We start from the raw sequence: 21,773 nt of genomic DNA, 5'->3' as shown, positions 1-21,773 counted from the left end.
GAACAATGAACTCTGTTCAGATCTCAGCATCACTGAATGTGTTTAAGATGAATTGGATTCTGAAAAGCAGAGAATACAACCAACTTCTAAGACTGAACTTTGGAGAAATATCCCAACAGATTTCTCTGAAAAACTGAAAGCACAGTGTGAACAAACTAACACACTTAAACAGGGCAATGGGTTTGTTTAGAACCATGAGATCCATATATAACCATTTTAGGCTTAATTGGTTCCATTGTGGAAAGGGTCTTCAGATTGATGGAAAATGTGTAGTATATGTAAATGTGTTCTGTATAGCACCAAAAAGGTTACAATGCTACAGTTACAATGTCAAGAAGAACCCTTTTTGTTACTACGCAGAGCCATTTTCAAAAGGGTTCTTTACATAACCATCTACAACACATTCTCCATCAATCTGAAGAACCATTTTCCATCAATCTGAAGAACCATGCAAAGAACCATTTAAGCATGAAAGATTCTAAACAGAATCACTGCCTTTACTAAACTACCTTTGAAGAACCAAAAAACTGAAATTATATATAGTTGTTGAAGCTTCTGTTTCATTTTCCTGCTTTTTTTCGAATGCTGAATAAGGGTTAACTTACACTTAACGGCTGATTTAACTGTAAATAAATGAAAGGTGGTCTCTGACTTCTGACAATTCACTACAGATAGAGATGTGAAAAACTCTGGAGAATTCCTTCAGCCAGTGTTCCGAATTCTACATGGAAAAGTGTCAATAGTGGAAAACATGGGATAGGAAGTATGGTCTGAGTTATCCTCTTGGTGTGCAAGAATCCAGGGCACATAAACATAAGTGATCCTGAACACACAGAGAAAGAGACATACACACATAGAGGGCAAAATTCTCACAATGAAATGTGAAAATGTGCCCTTAAAGAAAAGTCCATCAAGCTGTTTTGAAAATGTGCTGGACATAAACATAAGAAAATAGTAACAGGTATTGGTCACAAATACACTCTAAAGGGCATGTTTGCAAGCTTCCATTTCTAGAAGGTCTGCACCATTGTTAGAGCTGTCGAACTCCAAAGCCAGAGTAGTCTCACTACAGTCCCATAGTGTGGAAATATTCACCTGCAGTCCTCTACATGAACTCAAAGTTTAATTTCTGTTGCCATTGCTAGGTTGCAGTTCAAATCTGATCTGGTGATGGATGTGCACTGAACCCCAAAGGGGAGTGGCTGGACAAGGAGATGTGGTCGTTAGGAGAGGAGTGGCTATTTATCAGTGAATCCAGACTGCAGATGAAGTCACTGTTTTGCATTAGAGGCCAGGGCCGGCGCTCCTTGTCAGAATACAAGCCAAAGTTCCACAGTGACATTCTAGGCCATGAAACAGCATTAGAAAAATCACGACTGCAAAAGAACCTTCTATGGTTCTGCTCCAAAAGATTCTATGTGCTCCAATCTGTCCATCTCTTCTTGAGACCTTCCACTGCGGATGTGGAAGAAGAGTCATGTGTTCATAAGAGCAAGCGTTCCCAAGTCTGTCTCCTTGAAGGTTCTTCAGCACTTTTTAACAAGGCAGTGTTTGAAGGCTGAAGGTCTAGCTCCCAGAGGGCACCCCTTATTTAGTTTACCCTGAGGGTCTTTGCACTGAACGGTGCGACTCTGCCAGCCCGTGTCACAAGTCCTGGAGCAAGTCATCCATGTCCCTGTCACCCACCTAGGTCCAGGTGGGGTCGTTGATGCAGGTATGGTCGTGGAGGGCATCTCCGTGGTCATGGTCAACACCTCAGCTGAGGACAAAGCTGCAGCTGTGGCGGAAAGCAGTGAGGAGGTCCGAGGCGGGAGCGGAGTTTTGCGTGGCATGAAGAAGCTGTAGCGTATGTCTAGTGGCTTCTTTGCGTCTGTTGCCAGAATCTGGACCACTAGGCTCTCTCTGAGAGCCCCAGGCCCCATGCTGTGAAGGGCCTCATCATGCTGGCTCCAGCCACTGTAGTTGAACATAGTGCCATTCAAGGGGATGACGGTCTCCGAGGTGGAGATCATGAACTTGCCGTTGAGGAGGTAATCTCCTCCGGGCCGACGGAGGGCTAGGTAGGCTGTGAAGCGAGTCTGACCTTTTGGCATGTACTGACGGACCTTGATGTGAGTTGAGCCTTCGGGGATCTTCACAACATCAGTATAGCCCTTACTGTAGGTGGGATTAGAGGAAGAGAAGGTGAGTAAAATGTAATTAACACACTAGTAATTAACAGCTCCTTCTTTCGAAGAAGCATGGCATGTATCAGTATACTGCTGAGCTAGACAGCCTTGGGAAGCAGTAAAATAGGTCTCAAGGTCATTTGACACCCCTGCCCTGCACATTTCAGTGTGTTTGGTAACGCTTTTGAATACATTATAACACATGCATATGAAGTGAACAAAACATAATAAAGCAACACAGAACAGCTTATATCAGTATTATTTAGGCGTTTTATGAAGTAAATGACATTGTATTGACATAAGGGCTCTAACGCTAAAGCGATGGACACCAGTTCCATTTATTTCTGTTGATTTAAAGTTCCATTATTACACTTTTCTAAAGTATCATTCTGAATTTATGGAACTTATTAGCTTATCAGTTGAATAAAAGATGCCCTCAGACACAGGAAAATGTATGAGAAAATGAAAGTTATCACTTTAAGGGTACTGGTATATGGTGTTCTTAATGAGCTCTTTGCTTTAATGCTTCACAATGGTGTTATAAATGGAGCAAATGTCCATCACTTTAGTAAATTGACTCTTACGTCAATCAATGCTATTTTCTTCATTAAACATTCTGCCATCTGGAGAATATGGATATAAGTGACTAATAACTACTCAAGTACTGCTTTTTGAATAGATTATTCAGTGCTAACACGTGTTGGCATGTTTTCCTTGTGCTTACACACTCGTTTCAACTTGGGAAGAGCCTGTCTGACTGTATCAGGTGTGTTAGAGTGAGGAAAACATCAAAATCTGCAGGTTGGTGGTTCTCCAGGATCAGGGACGGGAACCACTTATATAGTATAGGGCTGCAACTTATAATTTAGAAAATTCGACAAATTCAATCATTTAAATATATGACAACTAGAAATGAATTTTAATAACCAACACTATAGACCACTGTAGCCGTGCCATCATTTTGTTGTCCGCGCCATGTTCTTATGCCCATATTAGGAACACCGGGTCTAAGCTCCATTCCTCTATGGCCAGAATGAATAGGGTTTTACATCTATCGCACCCTGTGTTAAATAAAAATGAATCAGAACCCCATATGTTTTTTTCCCTGAACATTCTTCTCTCGAATATCACTCCATCCTCCAAATTACAAAGGCGTTAAGAGTTGATATATATATATATTACTACATGTAAGCTAAAGCTATTGGGTGCTGAATTCACACCATTAGACTGGCAGCCTCCGTAATCAGGTTCTCACCTGCTGATAAACTGATTTAGGCTCTCAGGATATCCTAATTATTATTTTAATGCTAGTAACATTTTACTGAGGAGATTTTCTCAGGACAGTCGCCAGCTTTTTGTTCTGAACTGCTGTGCCATTTAAGGTGGAACAGGGATATTCAAACAAGCAGCAAAAAAGAAGCTGACTTCAGCTTCAAGGAGGGTTGAAAGGCATGATATGAAGAGGTTTCTCTATTTCCGATTTACAGCTGAGTAACATTAACTTATTTTTGCTGTTTCACAGAACCGACAGGTCAGTATTTTGTTTCATCTGCTAATGTTTGTGACAGCCAGTCACAGCTGCTGCACCATTTAAAGAATATTCAAACAAAAAATAAGAAAAAGGAAGCTACATTCAGACTTGTGTTTTTAACACAGGTAGTATTTTTGAGAAGGAGTTTCAATCTAGCAAAATATCCCACCTAGTGGTTTAATTTACGGGTATACCGGTAAATATACGCTACGGTAGAACATTTTGATAAGATAGCACAGCTCGTCACAGAGGCAGCTCAGCCCGGCTTGGTTTCAAGTAGCTTAGTGACATCAGACTGATGCGCATTAGCTTTAGTTCTTATGTAGCAATATGAGTATTATAGCTCTTTAATGACCTCGTAATTCAGAGGATCCAGTGGTATTCGGGAGAAAAACATATACAGGACAAAACGTATTGGGTTCTGAACATTATAATTTAACACAGAGTGTGACAGAGGTGATTTTTTGAAAACCCTATTCATGCTGGCCATAGAGAAATGGGGCTTAGACCCAGAGTTCTTATTATGGGCATAACAAGGACTACAGAATGAAGCACAACTACAGTGGTCTTATTACTTCTCTGTAACCACTCAGCTGTGCGCACCGTGTTTTAGTAGTCCGAAGAGTAACACACTTTAATAGGCTAAATGCTGTCCAGTCACCAGTATCAAGCAGTTGTCTTCACACTGTGAAACAATGATCTTTTCATGCAAAAAAACAAGATCAGCTGGTTGTTTCAAGTGACATAAGCACTCAAGTACTGCTATTAAATACATTATTCAACGCAGCCCAAGTATAGAATATATCATCATATTCTTTCTTAAGTGCTTTGAATGATGTTACAGCTAAACTTACATTTACCAAATTAATGGCAAAAATAACTTGGTGCATATGAGGATTCTCTTACCACTTCTTTGTGAAGTTGCCAGCCACTTTTATACAGCTGGTGCTGTCGCCGCCACAGATGCCGCACTTGTCATACTGCAGCTTGGAGCCTATGATTCCATCACAGCCAGTGCGCACACACTTCCCTTTCACGCACACTGAGCTGCTGTAGGGCCTACATTCAGTTCCATCTATCACCTGAGGAAAAACAAACAGTCATTATTTTTTTTTACTTCGCATGGTAGGTGTCTCTGCCAAATGCTGAACTGTTCTTTTTGGCTAAGTACTGCTTCTTACTTTCCAGGGTAACCGGACTCGACAAGCATTTTGTTTAAGGCTGCCTGGTGAGTAATTTAATACCAATTAATGACAATTGCGTCACTTATTAGCCCTCATTAATTCTGGTTAAGACATCATGCCACAGCTCTGTGCAAAATTTGTATGCAAACTTACCCGTTGAGAGAAGACTACATAGTAGCCTGTGCCCTTGGCCCTACAAGTCAGCTTGCACATGTCCTTTGGCAGTACACCAGCATATTTGGGAACCCACTCCACAAAGGTCTTTACTCCTTTAGGGTCAGTCTGAGGCCCGTTCCTCACTTCACACTGCTCTTGCCTAAGAGTCTTACCTAATGGAAAGAAAGCAAAACAAAATGAATATAGTTATTGTATAATGATCTTGGGATTTTGTTCACGAGTGAAGGAAGGATGGCGTGAGAGGTTGACAGGCGGATTGGTGCGGCGTCTGCAGTAACGCGGACCCTATACCGGTCTGTCATGGTGAAGAGAGAGCTGAGCCAGAAGGCGAATCTACGTCCAATCTACGTTCCGACTCTCACCTACGGTCACGAGCTCTGGGCAGTGACTGAAAGAATGAGATTGCGGATACAAGCGGCCAAAATGAGCTTTCTCCGCAGGGTTGCAGGACACTCCCTTAGAGATAGGGTGAGAAGACTGGCGATTCAGGAGAGGTTCGGAGTACAGCCGCTGCTCCTCCACATTGAGAGAAGCAAGTTGAGGTGGTTCGGGCATCTGGTAAGGATGGACTCTGGACACCTCCCTAGGGAGGTGTTCCAGACATGTCTGACGGGGAGGAGACCCCGGGGAAGACCCAGGACATGTTGGAGGGATTATATCTCTCAACTGTCCTGGGAATGCCTCAGTATTCCCCCGGAAGAGCTGGAGGAGGTGGCGGGAGAGAGGGAGGCCTGGGCCTCTTTGCTTAGGCTGCTGCCCCTGCGACCCGGACTCGGATAAGTGGTTGAGGATGGATGGATGGATGGATGGATTGTTTAATGAGTGGGATTTATACTAGTGGTGTCAAATGTAGTTCATGCTATTTTCCTAATTTGACCTTTCAAACCATTCATACACTGAAAAAAGGTAATGAAACAGAAAATGCACGGACACAAAATGATATTATATTTTCCCTAAAATATTTTCCATAAACAGACATTTCTGTCATTCATTTAACAGAAAATTAATTGTTGTCAACCTGTCCAGGGTGTATCCTGCCTTTCGCCCGAAGACTGCTGGGATGGGCTCCAGCATCCCCCCGCGACCCTGACGGAGAAGCGGCTTAGAAAATGGATGGATGGATGGATGGATAATTGTTGTCATCGCTTGGCTGGTATTAGCCATTATTGACAACCCACAGATTTAGTGACATCAGCAAAGATATTGTTATGTGCTTGTAATCAGTGACATCCTTTTGGGCTGTGGTATCAGCAGGTTTAAGTTGTGATATTCTGACAATAGAACAAAACCTTAAAAGTTTGTCTACTGAGAGCCCAGTTAGCAACCGTTAAGGTAAAAGTCACTACCTGTTTACTTTTATCACAGCAAGACAAGCCATACTGGTAAATCTGAACACAAAATACCACAGTGACCAACAAAAACATAATCCATCCAGTCCTACAATTTAGCATTGACATAATACATTGTGAACCAAAAAACATTTACTAGGAAGAGAACTGATTAGGAAAATAAGAAGTAATTAAGAGAAGTTAAAACCTCAAAAAATTCTGGGTAACCTTGTCCTCAGTGATATAGTAAAAGCAGAGTACCTGAGGTAAAATCTCTATCAATGCAAATGAAAGCTAAGTAACAATGTTACTCTAGTTAGCCGTCATGACATCAAGCATATTAGTGCTAATGGTAACATGACACTGTTTTGTCCAATCATCTGGATCAATATTCATAGATTATTGCCACGTTATAGTCCAATACCAATAATATTGCAGATTACCAATACTGGCTGATATATCAGCCACTCGATATATCGGTTGGGCCCAAGCAACATTACAGGTAATGGCCATGAGTTGTACTGTGAACTATGAGCTTAAATGTAAATGAAGATATTAAAGATATTTTTAAGATATTATGATTGGTGCATCCTTGGAGAAGGTTTGTGTTGTATTTGCGACGAGGGCACTCACTTTGCGCAGGGCAGGGAGTGACATTGCAGGACCTGTAGATGGCTCTCTTTCCTGTGCAGTAGCGTCCGTTATTGCGAGGAGGGGGGTTGTTGCACAGACGGTGGGCGAACTGCACTCCACCTCCACATGTCCGAGAGCATGTCCCCCATGGTCCCCAGGAACTCCAGCTACCGTGGTTAGAGGCCTGAAAGGACACAAAAACTGAAGGTCAATGAATTGAGGCTATAGAGAGCCCATTATACTTCCTCACAAATTCTCTTTAATCATATATGAAATCATACTACTGAATGCAATTTACAGGAATATGCATCAAGAAACCAGACCAAGAACTTTGCTCAAAAACAAACTGCGACAAGAATTTGGCTGAACGATTGCAGAAAGAATTTGCCCTTAGAGAACAGAGCACGTTATTCACATGGACGAAGAAACAAGTAATGGAATTGTACTTCAAAATCAAAGGTATGTTTGCCTCTAGCATAAAGATGATCAAAAGAAAACAACTGCCCAGCGCCGTAAGGGACTTTTGGTCCACCTGGGATCTGCAGTCTTTGAGGGAGTCACTGAAGCACATTCTTCTAGACTTTATTTAATGTTGAAAGAATTCAGTTGCATGAATAGTAAACTGAATATATGGGTGTGTGCATAAGGGTGTGTGCATACCCATTCCCATTTGTAATAAACAAGCGTTTAGCCAAAAACAGCGGGAGACCTGTCTTGAGTGAGCAACTATGCACTGTGAAGGCCATTAACATTGGACCCTCTGAAAGAGCAATGCCACGGAAGACACCAAAGGAAAGGAGGGGAAGACATGAGTGTATGTGAAGGGAAGACACCAGAACCATGTTTCCTAATTCCAAACAAACATGCACACAAATACCCTCAAAGGGAACATTGTCCTATAAAAAGAAAATGAGTCCTCTGCAACATTTAACGGCCTGGCAGACATGGACAAAAATACTCAGGCAGCCTGAAGAAGGACAGAAGAGACAGTAAGGGAAATTTCCTAAGCCCTGTGGGCCAAATATGCTTGACATTCATCTGGTTACCTCAGGCAAGGGCAATGTCTTATGGCTGCATGTCTACAGAGGTATGCACACAATAACCCAAGGACAGACATGGATGTGGTTTGAGTGGGCTGAAAGAAGTTTTGGGTGTGTATTTATAGAGAAGATTTGCGTAACTTTTGCCTTAATGTTAGCTTTGTAGCTCAAACGCTACACTAACTACGTAACATTTGGACAACAAACATGTCTTGGCTGACTGACTAAGAAGATATTTGTGTAAATTTGTTTTGTTTGCCAAACCACTCCAATTTCCGTCAATGTTACAAACCCTTGCTTCGGAGCACTGGCCACAAAGAGATTTAAGATCTACCTTCCCACAGAGTTAAGCTCCAACAATGACCTAATCTACTTGATCCAGCTGATCAAGAGATTGTTTGGTTAGGCCAGGTTTAGCAGAGTAGGGCTCAAAACTAAACCAGAAAGATAGAGCTTCAGGAGCTCACTCAGCATGACCACTGAGTGCAAGTGAAAGAGGGGGAGTGAGGATTTCGATGCAATAGAAAGAACCATTTTTAACTTGACAATATAAACAATGAGCTAATGCTAAACAGTGATTCTCAGGCCTTAGAATGGGTTCAGATTTTTGGTCTATCCAAGTTTCCAACACTCATGGACCAAGAACACTGAATGTTTGGTCAGGTCTACCGGGAGCAATGATAAAGCAAAGATTTGGGCTGTCTGGTGGGCCCTGAGGAGTGGGCTGAGGAGCACTGCTTTTGAAGATGGGCTCTCTTGTCTGTTATGCAAACTGTCTAAGCCAGAGAGTTAGAATACCGTTTTCTTTCCTGGGTTTTGCAATCATCGAACTGATAATATACTGTTAATGTACCAGTGATTACAAAATCCAGGACTGGATTGAATTCAATGTCTACATTTGAAAACAAGTGGTCTAGGAGTTGGCTCTGTCATCAAGAAATCACTAATTCAATTCCTGGCAAAGCCACAGCCATCCACTCTCAGGAATCACAGAGATCATAACGGGACCCATTCTCTCTGGGTGGACAGGATGGCCCTCCTTCTCCTTCTATCACTCAGAATTGGCAGTTAATGTTCTCCTCCAAACCTGGTGAGCTGCCCAATGATGTTGCAATAGCAGCTGTTTGAAAAATTTTCCACAACTTAATTGAAAGGGGAAAATTGGGAAAATCCTTCTCTTAATTGTGTAGTATTCCTCATCCCCTCTTTCTCTCACATTTAATGGCCGTCTTGTGGGTCTCGTTCACATGTTGGAATGCCTACTTGCATCTTTCCACCTCTCACCTCCCTTTCCTCTCTCTCTTTTCCTGTTTCTCATACAAGCCTCGTTCTCAGGAGAGTAAGACCCACACCTTCATGCCTCATTTCACCTGCTCTCTTACTTGCAGTTTTCTTAAAGGCATCTCCCGCTGATCTCTCGTCAGTGGCTCTTTTGCTAACCCCGTCCCACCTCTCCTCACGCTGAATTCCTCTCTGTCTTTCACCACATAACGCCTCTCCTAGGTGCTCTCTTTATTTCCTTTCAACACGCCTGCTTCACTTTCCCTCCCTCACTGTCCCTCTCTTTCACATTCCATCCCAAGTTCCCTCTCGTTACCTCTCTATCCAAACAGTGCCTCCTGGAGAGCCTTTCCATGTGCTTTTAACACATCTATCCATCTCCTTTGCTCTCTCTGTAGTGCGGCCCTGCTCTGTGAGAGCAGTACATCATGCCTAGCCTCTCAGCACATAAAAACACCTATCGTTCTTTCCTGCTACCAATCACATTGTCTTGCAGCAGGCCTCTTTTACACACTGCCTATAGCTGCTCTTTTCCTTCACTAGTACATTTATCCATCTTTCAATTTCGTTCCATTCCTAGCTCTCCAACTCTAATAAGTGTCTCTTGCAGGTCTCATTCAAAGCCCTTGTCAATCTTTCTCACCCTTTTTCACATACTCCTTTTAGAGCTCTCCTTCATGCTTGCTTTCTCTCTGTTCTGTCTACACATAAATGTACAAGCTTGTTTAAGCTCTGGTGATTTTACTGAGCATTTTATGAGCCCCTGTGTATTTGATACAAAACAAAAGTGGATGTGTCTTGAAAAATACCAGAAATGTTTGTATGATAGTAAAATTGAGTGTTATATTAAACCTTGAATGATAAAAACAAGAATTATATTAAAACACAGCTTAAAACACTTATCAGACTTTTCTGAGAACTGTCTGGGTGTGGACATCTCTCAACCCAACACTCTCAGCCAGCTATGATACTAAGGATGAACAAAACAGAACAGTGTGGATAGTTGCATTGTGTAGATTACTCACTAAAAACATTAACCAGCTTCTTTGGTGGGGATAAGGTTCTTATTCCTCTTAATGTTGAAGCGCATCCAGTGAATGTTGGCGTGGCTGGGTCAATGATCAAATGGAAAGATGAATGGATGGGTGACAGACAGACGGATGAGCTAGCTTGATGTCTCAGTTAAGGTTAGCTTTCGCTTGGTTGTTAGCTTTTGGTACCAAAGTTTCTCTGATTCTACTGCATAGTTTTTAAAATGTGTGGTGGAATAAACCACATCAATCTTGTGACTGGGGAGGGTACTTCTTACACAAGTGCTACCCAATGTCCAGTTTACACCAAAAGAGGAGAATTTGGATTAAACACATGTGCTATTTATTGGGCACTGGAAAGTTACTCTGTATGTACATGTACGTCAAGTGCTCACAACAACAAGAGTAATCCACTTAAGAAACTGAACAAATATTCAGATCAAACCCGTCCATTAAGCCTCACTGAATAATACATTCATTTTCATTGCCATGCTCCTCAGACAGTCTTCCCCAACCCACTGCACATCTCCTCACCAAACTTACCGAATAGTGCCTCTTGCGGGTCTTGTCCACACACTTCCCTTGTAGGCATATCCTGCCCTTGCCGCAGGGTGTGCCCTCCACAGCTGGAAGCTTCTTGGTCAGGCACACCATCTGGCCCTTCCTGATCACGGCACACCACAGGCGGGCGCACACGTCCATGCCCGGACACACTGTGTACTCAGGCCCGAAAGCTAGCCGACACTGGCGCACTGCATCATAGCTCTGACCTGGGAGCTCCTCAGGGCCCAGGATAGGTTGGCGTGGCATGTCCAGCAAACATTCCGCTATAGAGGAGAAAGTATGAAGAATTAACACAATGAAGTGCTAGTTTCTTAGCACTACTCAGATTTGGATTCCTTAAGTACTTCTCAGAAAAATGAAGTCAATCCAATTACCATATAAGTCCTGATTACCACGGCTATTGAATATTTGTGAAGAGACCCACAGGCCTTGGTTTATTAAACTCGGTTGGTGCTATGTGTGCTTTGTGTATAATAGAACAAATAAGTGAAATTGTTGTCTGCAAAAGTGCCCAAAAGTGTGGGGCCAAACATTTTACAGAAGACATGGGATTATGGGTTGCTGCGAGAATGTGATGACATTTGCTCTCTGTTTTCACTCTCTTAAAGTGATAAAGCCCAATTTTAGCCCATCAAAAAGAACAAATTTGGGGTCCAAAATTTGCATCTTTAGTTTTGTATTGAAGCTACAAGGCTAATTAGCTTAAATAAAGAAATGCTTATGGCCTGAATTTTGCATGTTCTTTGATCTATTTTAATAATATATAAAATATAATTTTATATATATAAAATAACGGTCAATCATGGTCAGAAGACACATTAGCATGTCTAGTTGATATTACTTAAATACTTGCTGTACTTTATTAGGTACACCTGTTCAGTTGCTTGTTAACACAAATAGCTAATCAGCCAATCACAGGGCTGCAACTCAATGCATTTAGGCATGTAGAGGTGGACGACACAACTTGCTGAAGTGAAAACCGAGCATCAGAACGGGGAAGAAAGGGGATTTAAGTGATTTGAACGTGGCGTGGTTGTTGGTGCCAGACAGGCTGGTCTGAGTATTTCAGAAACTGCTGATCTACTGGGATTTTCACTACTGGGATCATCTCTAGGGTTCACAGAGAACGGTCCAAAAAAGAGAAAATATCCAGTGAGCGGTCAGTTGTGTGGACGACAATGCCTTGTTGATGTGAGAGGTCAGAGGAGAATGGGCAGACTGGTTCAAGATGGTAGGAAGGCAACAGCAACTCAAATAAACAGAATCTCTGAGGAATGTTTCCAACACCTACCTAATAAAGTGGACGGTGAGTGTATAAACATAGACAAAAAATGTAAGTAGACTGAACTTGTTTAGACTGATTGATTACTTTTAGAGTAAAGGAAAGGGAATTTTTTTGGCAGCCACTTTAAAACATCACAAGAGCCATGAGGTAGATACACACCATTTCCATCATCAAAGAAGTCGGTGATGGTGGCCGAGGTACAGCGGCTCCAGGGTTTGGAGGCATCGATGGACGTTAGGATGGAAGACATAAGCCTCTTGTCCTCGGTGGAGCCGAACCTCTCCTCACAGAACTTGGAGTCATCGTGGGACAGTCCTAAAAGGTGCCCTGAGAACAAACCATATTAGAGCATTTTTTTCTAAATTCACTGGAGAGTAATTCATGAGTTTGAAGGCAAGAGTATTCCCTGCGCTGTGCTTTCGAAGGCAGATAAATGATACAACTGCTAGAATATCAGGGGACATATGGATGCCAAATTATGTTTTTGTCTTCTCTGATGTAAAACAAATCTAATAAAACTTGGAAGGATGTCAGAAACATTGCCAAGATTTTTTGATACATCTCTTCTGTAGAGATCCAGAGGGTGAAATCTTTATGTTCAGAACCATAAGAGGTAATGAAATCTGGCAAGATTTATCACCATTTAAAGCACAGATGTATGTAATGCATCTTTCTCCTGCCCTTGTCAAACTCATAGCAATTATCAGAAAACAGGATTAGAAAGGCTGCAAGTCTGACACTTTTATGGCATTTTGTTCTTTCCCTCTGCACCTATGCTTGGTTTAGCACCAAGCCAATTTTCAAATGGTGGAGTGAGCATTACACTGAACACTCTTTCCAACAGTTCTCAACAATAAGGTGCTTTTGGTTAAACTGGGCTCTAGTCTTGTGCGGCCATACATAATCTCATAATGAGAATGCACATTTGGGCACAGCCTAAAATTTTGGTGCTGGATTGTGGCAAATTCTCTACCCCATGCTCTTTTAATGTTTCTGGAGCACAATTGACAACAAGCGTCAAACAACCTGGTTAGCTAAATCCTATCATTAGCAGAATTGGTTTTTTTGCTTGCAAGAGGTAACATTTATTTTTTTTTCCACACTGAAATGTGTTCTCTGCACAGGTGGCACACATTTACATGCTTACTTGAAGTTTCTGGAGGGACTTTTCAACCATGCTAACTTACATTACATCTGTGGGCTAACGACAGCCTTGCTGTCCACTGGAGATTGCCGACAATGTGAGAGGTATTTTGCCTTCATGAAGCGTTGTTCCCACCTATATTTAGCCCAATATTTCTTAGGGTTATCCCCACTGGTCTGCTAAATTCATCAAGACTTCTAATAGCAGCCTTAGAATAGGAAACACAATACATTGTGCAATGCTGTTTCTGAACAAACAGAAAACCAGTGTAAATGATAACTGTGTGTACCAATCTCATGAGCAACGGTGAAGGCGGCGTGCAGGCCGTCATCCTCGATGACAGCGCAGCTCCTCTCTGGAGAGCACACAGTTCCCACATCAGCCATGCCCAGAGTATCGCACGAGTGATGCCCGCACAGGTCCTGCACAGAGCACATACACGCACATGAACACATGACTCGAGTCCTACTAAGACCTTTACTGGGAATTTCACTCTCAATCACATTCTGATAAACACAAACACCACACACACTCACACACATGCACAACTGTTGCCACTCTGTTTAAACTCCTCCTCTTGATTGACGCATGATGGCATAACGTAGCTGTATCAGTGCTGTATCAGTGTAAAGTGGCTGTATCTGTGTAGAGGGGTGAAATAAGAGCAATGAGGAAAATGTAACTTAAACTCCTGGATTAAGGAAATTTCTCTGTATAGCCATTAACCAGATAAATTACATATCACAATAATTACAATACTTTTCTCAGCATATTGTGGATTTCAGCATGATTAGTCTGTTTTAATTGTATTTAGTGTACCATAATGTGTTAAATGCTGGATTCATAGTTTTTGATAGTATTTTTTAAATGTGGCATTACCTGTTGTGTCTGTTCCAGCTTATCAGATGTTAGAAAAAATAATATGACATGGTGTACTGGAAAAACGTCTTGAAATATCATTGTTACATTACATTTTTGCCATATTGCCCACTTGTACCCTAGATCTACACATTTCAGTGTCTTTGGGACTTTAAGTGTATTGATGCAGCTCATTAAGGGCTTAACAAGTAACGGTTGAGTTAGATCAAGCGTCCAAGTGGAAGTTCTATAGCTTACCCTGCTCATTAATCTGTTCTCCCACTTTATCTACTCACATTGTTTTCACTTGTACCTTGAAGCTAGTAAATTAGAAAATTTGACTTCTGAGCAATGCAGTGGTCCGGCCTGTCCCTTGCTATTAGTGGTCCCTTATGGTCAGCATAGGTCACAAATTACACAAGCACTTTCACGTTTTGCCTCAGTTAATGGCTATTTTTATTTTAACATCTACTAATCTCTCAAACATATTAAGGACAAAATGTATAAGTCTACATATTGCATGAAAGCAGAAGCTTAATATATAAATGTATCACAACCAGAGTAATAAATATAAACCTTTCTTGATCTCTATGTCTTTATGATCTACTGGTTTGGTTATGTATCAGTTTGCGCGTGTCAGACGCCTGGCCCAACCTATCAAAAAATATGTTCTGATATGCGGGTCGGTAAAAAATCAAATATTATATTAGGCAGATTATAAGGACTGTACAGTGCTGACATGTTGACAGAAGAAGTGAAAAACATGATTTGAATTTATTTGTTGCATACAGACCGGGATAGTCTCCAGCACCCCCTGCGACCCAGGATGATAATTGGTTTAAATGTGTGTGTACAAGTTATTCATATAGACAATACTGGAACATATCAGAATTATTATATTATACTATATTATATTTATACAAATTCTTAAAATCAGTATCGAAAAGCCAATTTTCAACCTTGAATAAAAAACACACTATATGCCCAAAATTCTGTGGACAAACCCTCATTCAGTTGTGTTAAGGTGCACTCACTGCTGAGTTTAAATGCATACACAGCTTGTATAGTCTCTATGGAAAACGTTAACAGAACAGGATGCTCTGGAGAAAGAATAGCTGAACATAAGCCTAAGGTCATCATGTCCAATGCTAAGTGTAGGCTAGAGGGGTACGAAGCTCCCCCAGCATTAAGCTGGGGAACAATGGATCTGCATTCTCTAGAGTGAATTATTATATTATACTATATTATATTTATACAAATTTAGACACCTTAGTGCTCCATCACTCCAACCTGAGCTGGAGTGATGATGTGATACAAATGAAATCATCCATCCATATTCTAAGCCGCTTCTCCGTCAGGGTCGCGGGGGGGGGGTGCTGGAGCCTATCCCAGGAGTCTTCGGGCAGAAGTCAGGACACACCCTGGACAGGTCGCCAGTCCATCACAGGGCAGACAGACAGTCACTCACACACTCACACCCAGGGGCAATATAGCATGTCCAATTGGCCTGACTGCATGTCTTTGGACTGTGGGAGGAAACCGGAGAACCCAGAAGAAACCCACACAGAGAGGACGCTGGTTGCCCGGCCAGGGAATCGAACCCAGGCCCTCCTTGATGTGAGGCGACAGCACTACCCACCGCGCCACTGTGCCGCCCACAAAATGAATCATTCAACATCAATACCTGATCTCACTAGTGCTCCTGCTGCTAAATGCAATCAAATTCTCACAGCAATATTCCAACATTTACTTTCCTGATGAATAGAGACAGTTACGGGAGCAGAGGGAGACAAACTCATTTGATTTTGGAAGAAAATGTGTCTGCAAACTTTTGGCTATTTAATGTAATATAAATATAGGAGGTGGGAGGCCATCATGTAGAGTACTGGTCACAAGTTCACAAATATAAACAGCCCTCATGTAACAGTCAAAATCACTGTGAGCAGTAAGCATACTCCATGTGCTGCTGTAGCAACAGCAGTGTGTGCTGTGATGTGCTGCAATTTTCCTGTGTGATGTGCTACCTTCACCTACCTGTGTAAATTGATCAAATTGTAAGTCGCTCTGGATAAGAGCATCAGCCAAATGCTGTAAATGTAAATGTAAATTTTGATATTTCTGGTCCAAACCAAAGGCGTAGCACTAATAGACATAGTTGACACTTGCTTAAGCTGCTTATTAAATTCCATGACTTGCCCTAAACTTCATACTGCAGGTACTCGTTTTCCAGAGTAGGAGATCTAGAGTGGAAATCGGGAGCACTGACTTGGAAATATCCAACTTCCAAGTACAATGGAATGCAGCATCGTTCACTGCTGTGTTTTCATGCATGAAGCCGATAGCTATTGATCTATCACCTCTCCCACACAGATCAATGTGAATACGGCCTGCGGACCAATGACTGTTCTGCAGAGGAGAGATCGAATAGCCAATGTGCTCTCAAACTCACAACTAGATGAGCAACCATGCAGGCTCATGTGCTGTGCCATGTTGATTCACACGTGGGCTACACAGTCAGGCAGATACACTCGTGCACACACAGCTAAACAAACAAACAGCAATGATTTAACGACAGACTGATTTTCCCCAGAATGACCAGTGACAGGTAGCTGTTTGAAAGTCTCTCACTGGCTGTATATTTACCTCTTTACTCACGCTTAGAGGAAACAAACCGTAGGCTGTTTTGACATCTCATCCACACATGCATGTAGATGTAGACGCACACACAACTTAGCCACATTAGAGAAAGGCACTGTTAAAACCTCGGGCCTCTGGACACCAAGTGAATTTACTGAAGGAACATCAGGAGAGTCTATATGTACACAGTGCAAATACCCTGATGGCCAAAGTGTGGGTTATTACATCAGTGGAGGGGATGTGTAATGTATATTTAGTTGAGAAGCAGGCCAGTGTGAGGGCAGGATGGATTTCGCCAAACACTGGGTCTGAGATCAGCTTAGATTTTGTATTATTTTAAATATCTACCTCAGATATCAGGGTCCTTTCTGAGCATTTGGGAGCCATGAGCAACATCCTACTTGGGGGCCCCCATTCAACCTAGTCATGTGTGCAAGAATGAAAGAGAAATAATACTAAAGTTGTAATTATTACAATTAATGAGCCTCATAAATACAGCGAAGTAACTTTACAGGACAAGGGCAACACATTCTTAACTTTCATTGGAAGGTAATGTAACAAAATTCTAAAGTCAATTTGGATTATTTTTATTGGTACAGCTGGCATTTTAAAGCATTTACATACTTGAAAAATGAACTTCTACAAGCAGTTAAATGCACTGACGGCCTTTACTGAGTTTTTTGGAGCAAGATATAATAGCTGTATTGAAAAAAAGTTGATGATGCCTCTTTAAAAGTTACTTAAGTCTTTTCTTTAAAGCATTTAGAAGTTTTTAAGTAAGACATCCTTGCATTTTCCAACACATGCCAATATATTTCCCATTATGCTTTTTAGGCGTAGCTCAGTTTTAAAAATATCTGTCAATCCTAATCCAAATGTGACAATGAGGGATGGAAAACTTGTAGAATTTAATAAAAACTGGAGCCTATCCCAGCGGTCATCGGGCGGAAGGCAGGATACACCCTGGACAGGTCGCCAGTCTATCTATCTATTTGTCTATTCCTCATAAAATCTTGACACAACACAAAGGGTAATAACAGCAAAACATACATTTTGTACAATAACAATGTTATGCATGATTAATGATATCAATCAATGATATGACAAACAGACTGGAAAAAACAAGCCTCAATATTGTCCTCTATTTATCTTTCTCTCCTTCCTTCTTTTTCATCTGATATCCATCCAACCTCTTTACTTCTTTACCTTTCTCATGCCAATCCCCCTCTCATGCACCCATTTCTTTTACTTTTTGGACATAGCACAGACTTTCGAGAGATGGTAGGGACAGATGCAAACTGAGAGACAGACAATCAGACGGGCCAGGGGTGCTGGCAAGACAGAGATGGAAACATGGAGAAAAAGAGACAGATCCAGATCCATAGACAGCGAATTTGAGGAATTCTCTTGGCTGCCGACCAAGGGCCTTGAGTCAGCCAGAAGGAGGACGAGGGAGGCTGCGAGGAAATGAAAGTTTAGGAAATATTCAGGCAAAACAATATTGGCAGCTCCAATAGAGAGGTATGTAGGTCAGTCAACCATCATAACAGCAGCTGAGTGTCTTGGTATAGGCTGGGTCAGTGGTGGTAGATGCCCTTTCAGAGCTAGAATAACAGCATCCTGCCTGAGTGCATATACTGCACTGCCAAACACGTTAGCCTCAGGGACTAGCCACGACAATCTGGCCAATTAGATGGGAAAGAGTGAAAGACTGTCAATCAAAGTCGCTGAATAATGAGGCAGCTGGAGGAGGAAGATGAGAGGCCAGGAAAAACAGCTTTTGGGAGGAAAATTAACAGTGGCTAGAAATGAAAGATGATGAAGTTTACAGCTGAAGAAGTGTTTGCAGAAACAGATGAACAGAGCGATGGAAAAGGGGGTCTGTCTCTTGCTAACACGCATAAGCATCACATTAATCATGCACAGAGTTCATAAATTTACACACAGTCCATTCATTTGTGACGAAGTGGGCTGTCTGGAAAAATATCAGTTTCTGACTGTCATCAAGTTACGTTGTTTGAAGAGCATATCAGTCAGTCTAGTCTTGAAATTTTCACACAGGACAGTTGGTTAAATAAAAAACAACACTATAAATAAAATATGTATGATATTAATATAAATATTTAGACAGAGTGTCATTTTTCATTTAAATACAAATATAGATACCTATAAAATATATACATTTAGATGAAAAATGTACTATATTGTTCAGAGTAGCTTACAAACAAAACTGCCAACCAGTCAGCTACATGTCGTCACTGTTCACCAGCAAGCAGGGAAATTAATATTAATCAATCAAATCACATTTCATCTCCCTCTCCACCACCCCCACCTATCATCAAGTGAAAACACTCAGCTATCTCAAAGACCCTCCTGGACACCTTCAGTGTTTCACTTGAAAATATGTCAATGTAAGGAAGAAAAAGGCAGTATGATCTCTTGACTTTTAGTTTTACTAGCAAAAAATCTATTTTGAACTTTTAAATGTTGATTCTTTCTGACTTTCACTCAAGTAGATGTTTGGCTCCATGCTTCCACTTTTTAAACTGACTGTTTATTTTTGTCATATTTTGCCCAATTTTCTTTAGCTGTAGCCAACCTCCACCTGCTACCAGCTCAATGTCTATTAACTTCACATTTGAATATGCATTGAGTGTGTTATTTTTGACATAAATCAGAAAGAAATTGTGAAAAAATTTAGAAAAGTGATCCTACGGTTAAAACAAAAATACAGGAATATGTAAAAAAGTGATGAAATGTGATCACACATGAGAGCCATACTACCCATCCAGAGAGAGTGAGGCCAACTGTGTTCTTTTAGAATGCTGGCCATGGATGGAAATCGCGATCTCATGGTGATAGGGCCAACTGTTGCACCACTCTTTTAATACACTAAGATTTTCACAAAGCTGTCGTACTTTCACTTAAATACAATTTCTCTGTACTTTTACGATGCCTGGATGTCAGTCAAAAATACTGTAAACTGGTCAGTCATGTCAGTGAAACCCTAAATTTAAGGCTTGCAGCCTTGCTCTTACAGCTTATCCCAAGACAAGTCATGACTCCCACACTTGGCGTCAGTTCAGAGCAAACACACTGAGGAGAGACAGACAGGAAGAGTGGAGCTGAGGTGGAGGGAGTCCTGGATATTTGATTCTAGGTGTGACCCACACCACAGGTTTCTGTCAGCTGGTTCTAATTTGTTGTTCTTCTTAAGGCTGGGAAAGTGATGTTGCTTCCTTTTTATTCTGTCGCTTTCTATGATCTTCATCATCAGCCTGAGTCTTATTACTCAGCTTTTAACTGTTAGCCACAGTTATTGCGAGTGATAAAAGCATGGAGTCATTCAATATGAAGTAGCTCCTGTACATGAGTGCAGAAATTCTGTCACATGTGCAGATTTTGAACTTTCTCCACTGAATCTACTGCAGACAAACTTTTGTTAGAATTTGAATTGGAAGGGGAATTTCACAGATTTCTGCATAATTCAATTGTTAACATGTAAACAAAGTCATTCAGAGTGGTTAATGTGAAGTGGTGCATTGCAGAGAAATCTTTGCAGTGGTGATGATGTCCACACTGCACATATAGCCATTGCAATTACTGTCAAAAATGACCAGTGAATCTAAATGTCTTCTGAGTTTTGTTGATGAGTCAATGAAAAATAAGCTGGGTACTATTCTACCCTATGACACCCTACATCTACCTCTCAGGAAATAGGAAAGAATCGGAAGAGCAGACTCAAGCCTGTCAATACAGATGCCCTTGAAGTTTAACAAATCAAATCTGACCTCGCCGTGTACCCATACAGCATAGCCACAGTGCGTCTTCACAGCGATAGATATTTTAAAGTAAAAATAATATAGGGGCCGCCTCCCTTTATATCAACACAGAAATGGGAGCGACTCCGGCTCCAGCTGCTGTCAAAAACAAACTTCTTGTCCTATTGAGTTTCTCAAGTGTCCGGAACTGATCCCATGGTGTTGCTGCCCAGCGCTGGCACAGGACCCAAACCTCTTCGCCAGCCAGACGGCGTCATGGATGGAAGCAGCCCGTCCCGAATCCATGAGGATTTCAGCGAAATAAAATGTAGGATGTGTGAAATACCCCAGCCGACTATGACAAACAGGAGGGGAGAGACTTGCACAAGAAACCAAAGACCTCAGAAATTCTCAGTATTGCTGTATTACAAATACACATTCATGCGCATGTACACAGTGATGAACTATGGACATGGGAATGACCATGAATTAACAATGATTTTGCAGTGAGACGTGATCTCATAATAAGAACGCCTGGGGACGACCATGAGAAATCAGAGTGGGAACAAATTGACTGTGAAATTTCAAATCCAATGCCTTCAAATCCAATGAAGGCGGAGCTCAAAGTAGGTTTCGCTTCTCAAGACTGGCGGAAATCAATCCGGTCTTAAACCCATGGATGTAATGGAACTTAGCATGGCTGAAAGGTCCTCGAACCCCATTTAAGCATGTAGATGTGTGGTAAAAATAAGCTTTAGTTTTCAAAACCATCAATTTTTGGAGATTTCAGGTTTTGGAGTGGGGTACCTGTGTTACTGGGTTAGTCTAATGGGAGGTTACTCAGAGTCTATTCACTTCTGGAACAGTGCTTTACACTTCTGACAGTGTCCCTTTTTGACTACAATCCCATTCTTATCTTCAGTCAGTCCCCCTAAACAGGCTGACAGTCATTGTCCAACTGCTGACAGGCATGGCATTGTCCTCTGTCTCCGGCAGTGACCCGCAGCATCAGAGTGATCATGAATCCATCCCCTCCACGATATAACATCTCATAAACGCATGCTCACAAAAACGCCTGTCCCCTCTCAATGTGCCTCTTGTTCCAGGCCACTTTGGTATGCGCCCAGCTCCATGGGCATCTCCACATGCCT

At 41.6% G+C, this 21,773-nt stretch overlaps 1 protein-coding gene across 1 annotated transcript in view; it reads right to left on the bottom strand.

The window, feature by feature from the left end:
- Positions 1-475: 475 nt before the first annotated feature.
- The window catches only part of LOC108429853 (A disintegrin and metalloproteinase with thrombospondin motifs 5), a 27,305-nt gene continuing 6,007 nt past the window's right edge, over positions 476-21,773 (bottom strand). The window contains exons 2-8 of the mRNA XM_017701904.2: positions 13,656-13,788; positions 12,382-12,549; positions 10,917-11,200; positions 7,022-7,205; positions 5,037-5,212; positions 4,606-4,781; positions 476-2,157 (exon numbers count right to left, since the gene is read on the bottom strand). Of these exons, the coding sequence (XP_017557393.1) occupies positions 1,527-2,157; positions 4,606-4,781; positions 5,037-5,212; positions 7,022-7,205; positions 10,917-11,200; positions 12,382-12,549; positions 13,656-13,788 (1,752 nt within the window). The 3' untranslated portion in view covers positions 476-1,526. The remainder of the gene's footprint in view (positions 2,158-4,605; positions 4,782-5,036; positions 5,213-7,021; positions 7,206-10,916; positions 11,201-12,381; positions 12,550-13,655; positions 13,789-21,773) is intronic.

Source organism: Pygocentrus nattereri, chromosome 12 (assembly GCF_015220715.1).
Source record: "Pygocentrus nattereri isolate fPygNat1 chromosome 12, fPygNat1.pri, whole genome shotgun sequence".
Lineage (NCBI taxonomy): Eukaryota > Metazoa > Chordata > Actinopteri > Characiformes > Serrasalmidae > Pygocentrus > Pygocentrus nattereri.
This window is presented reverse-complemented; position numbering and strand designations above follow the sequence as displayed.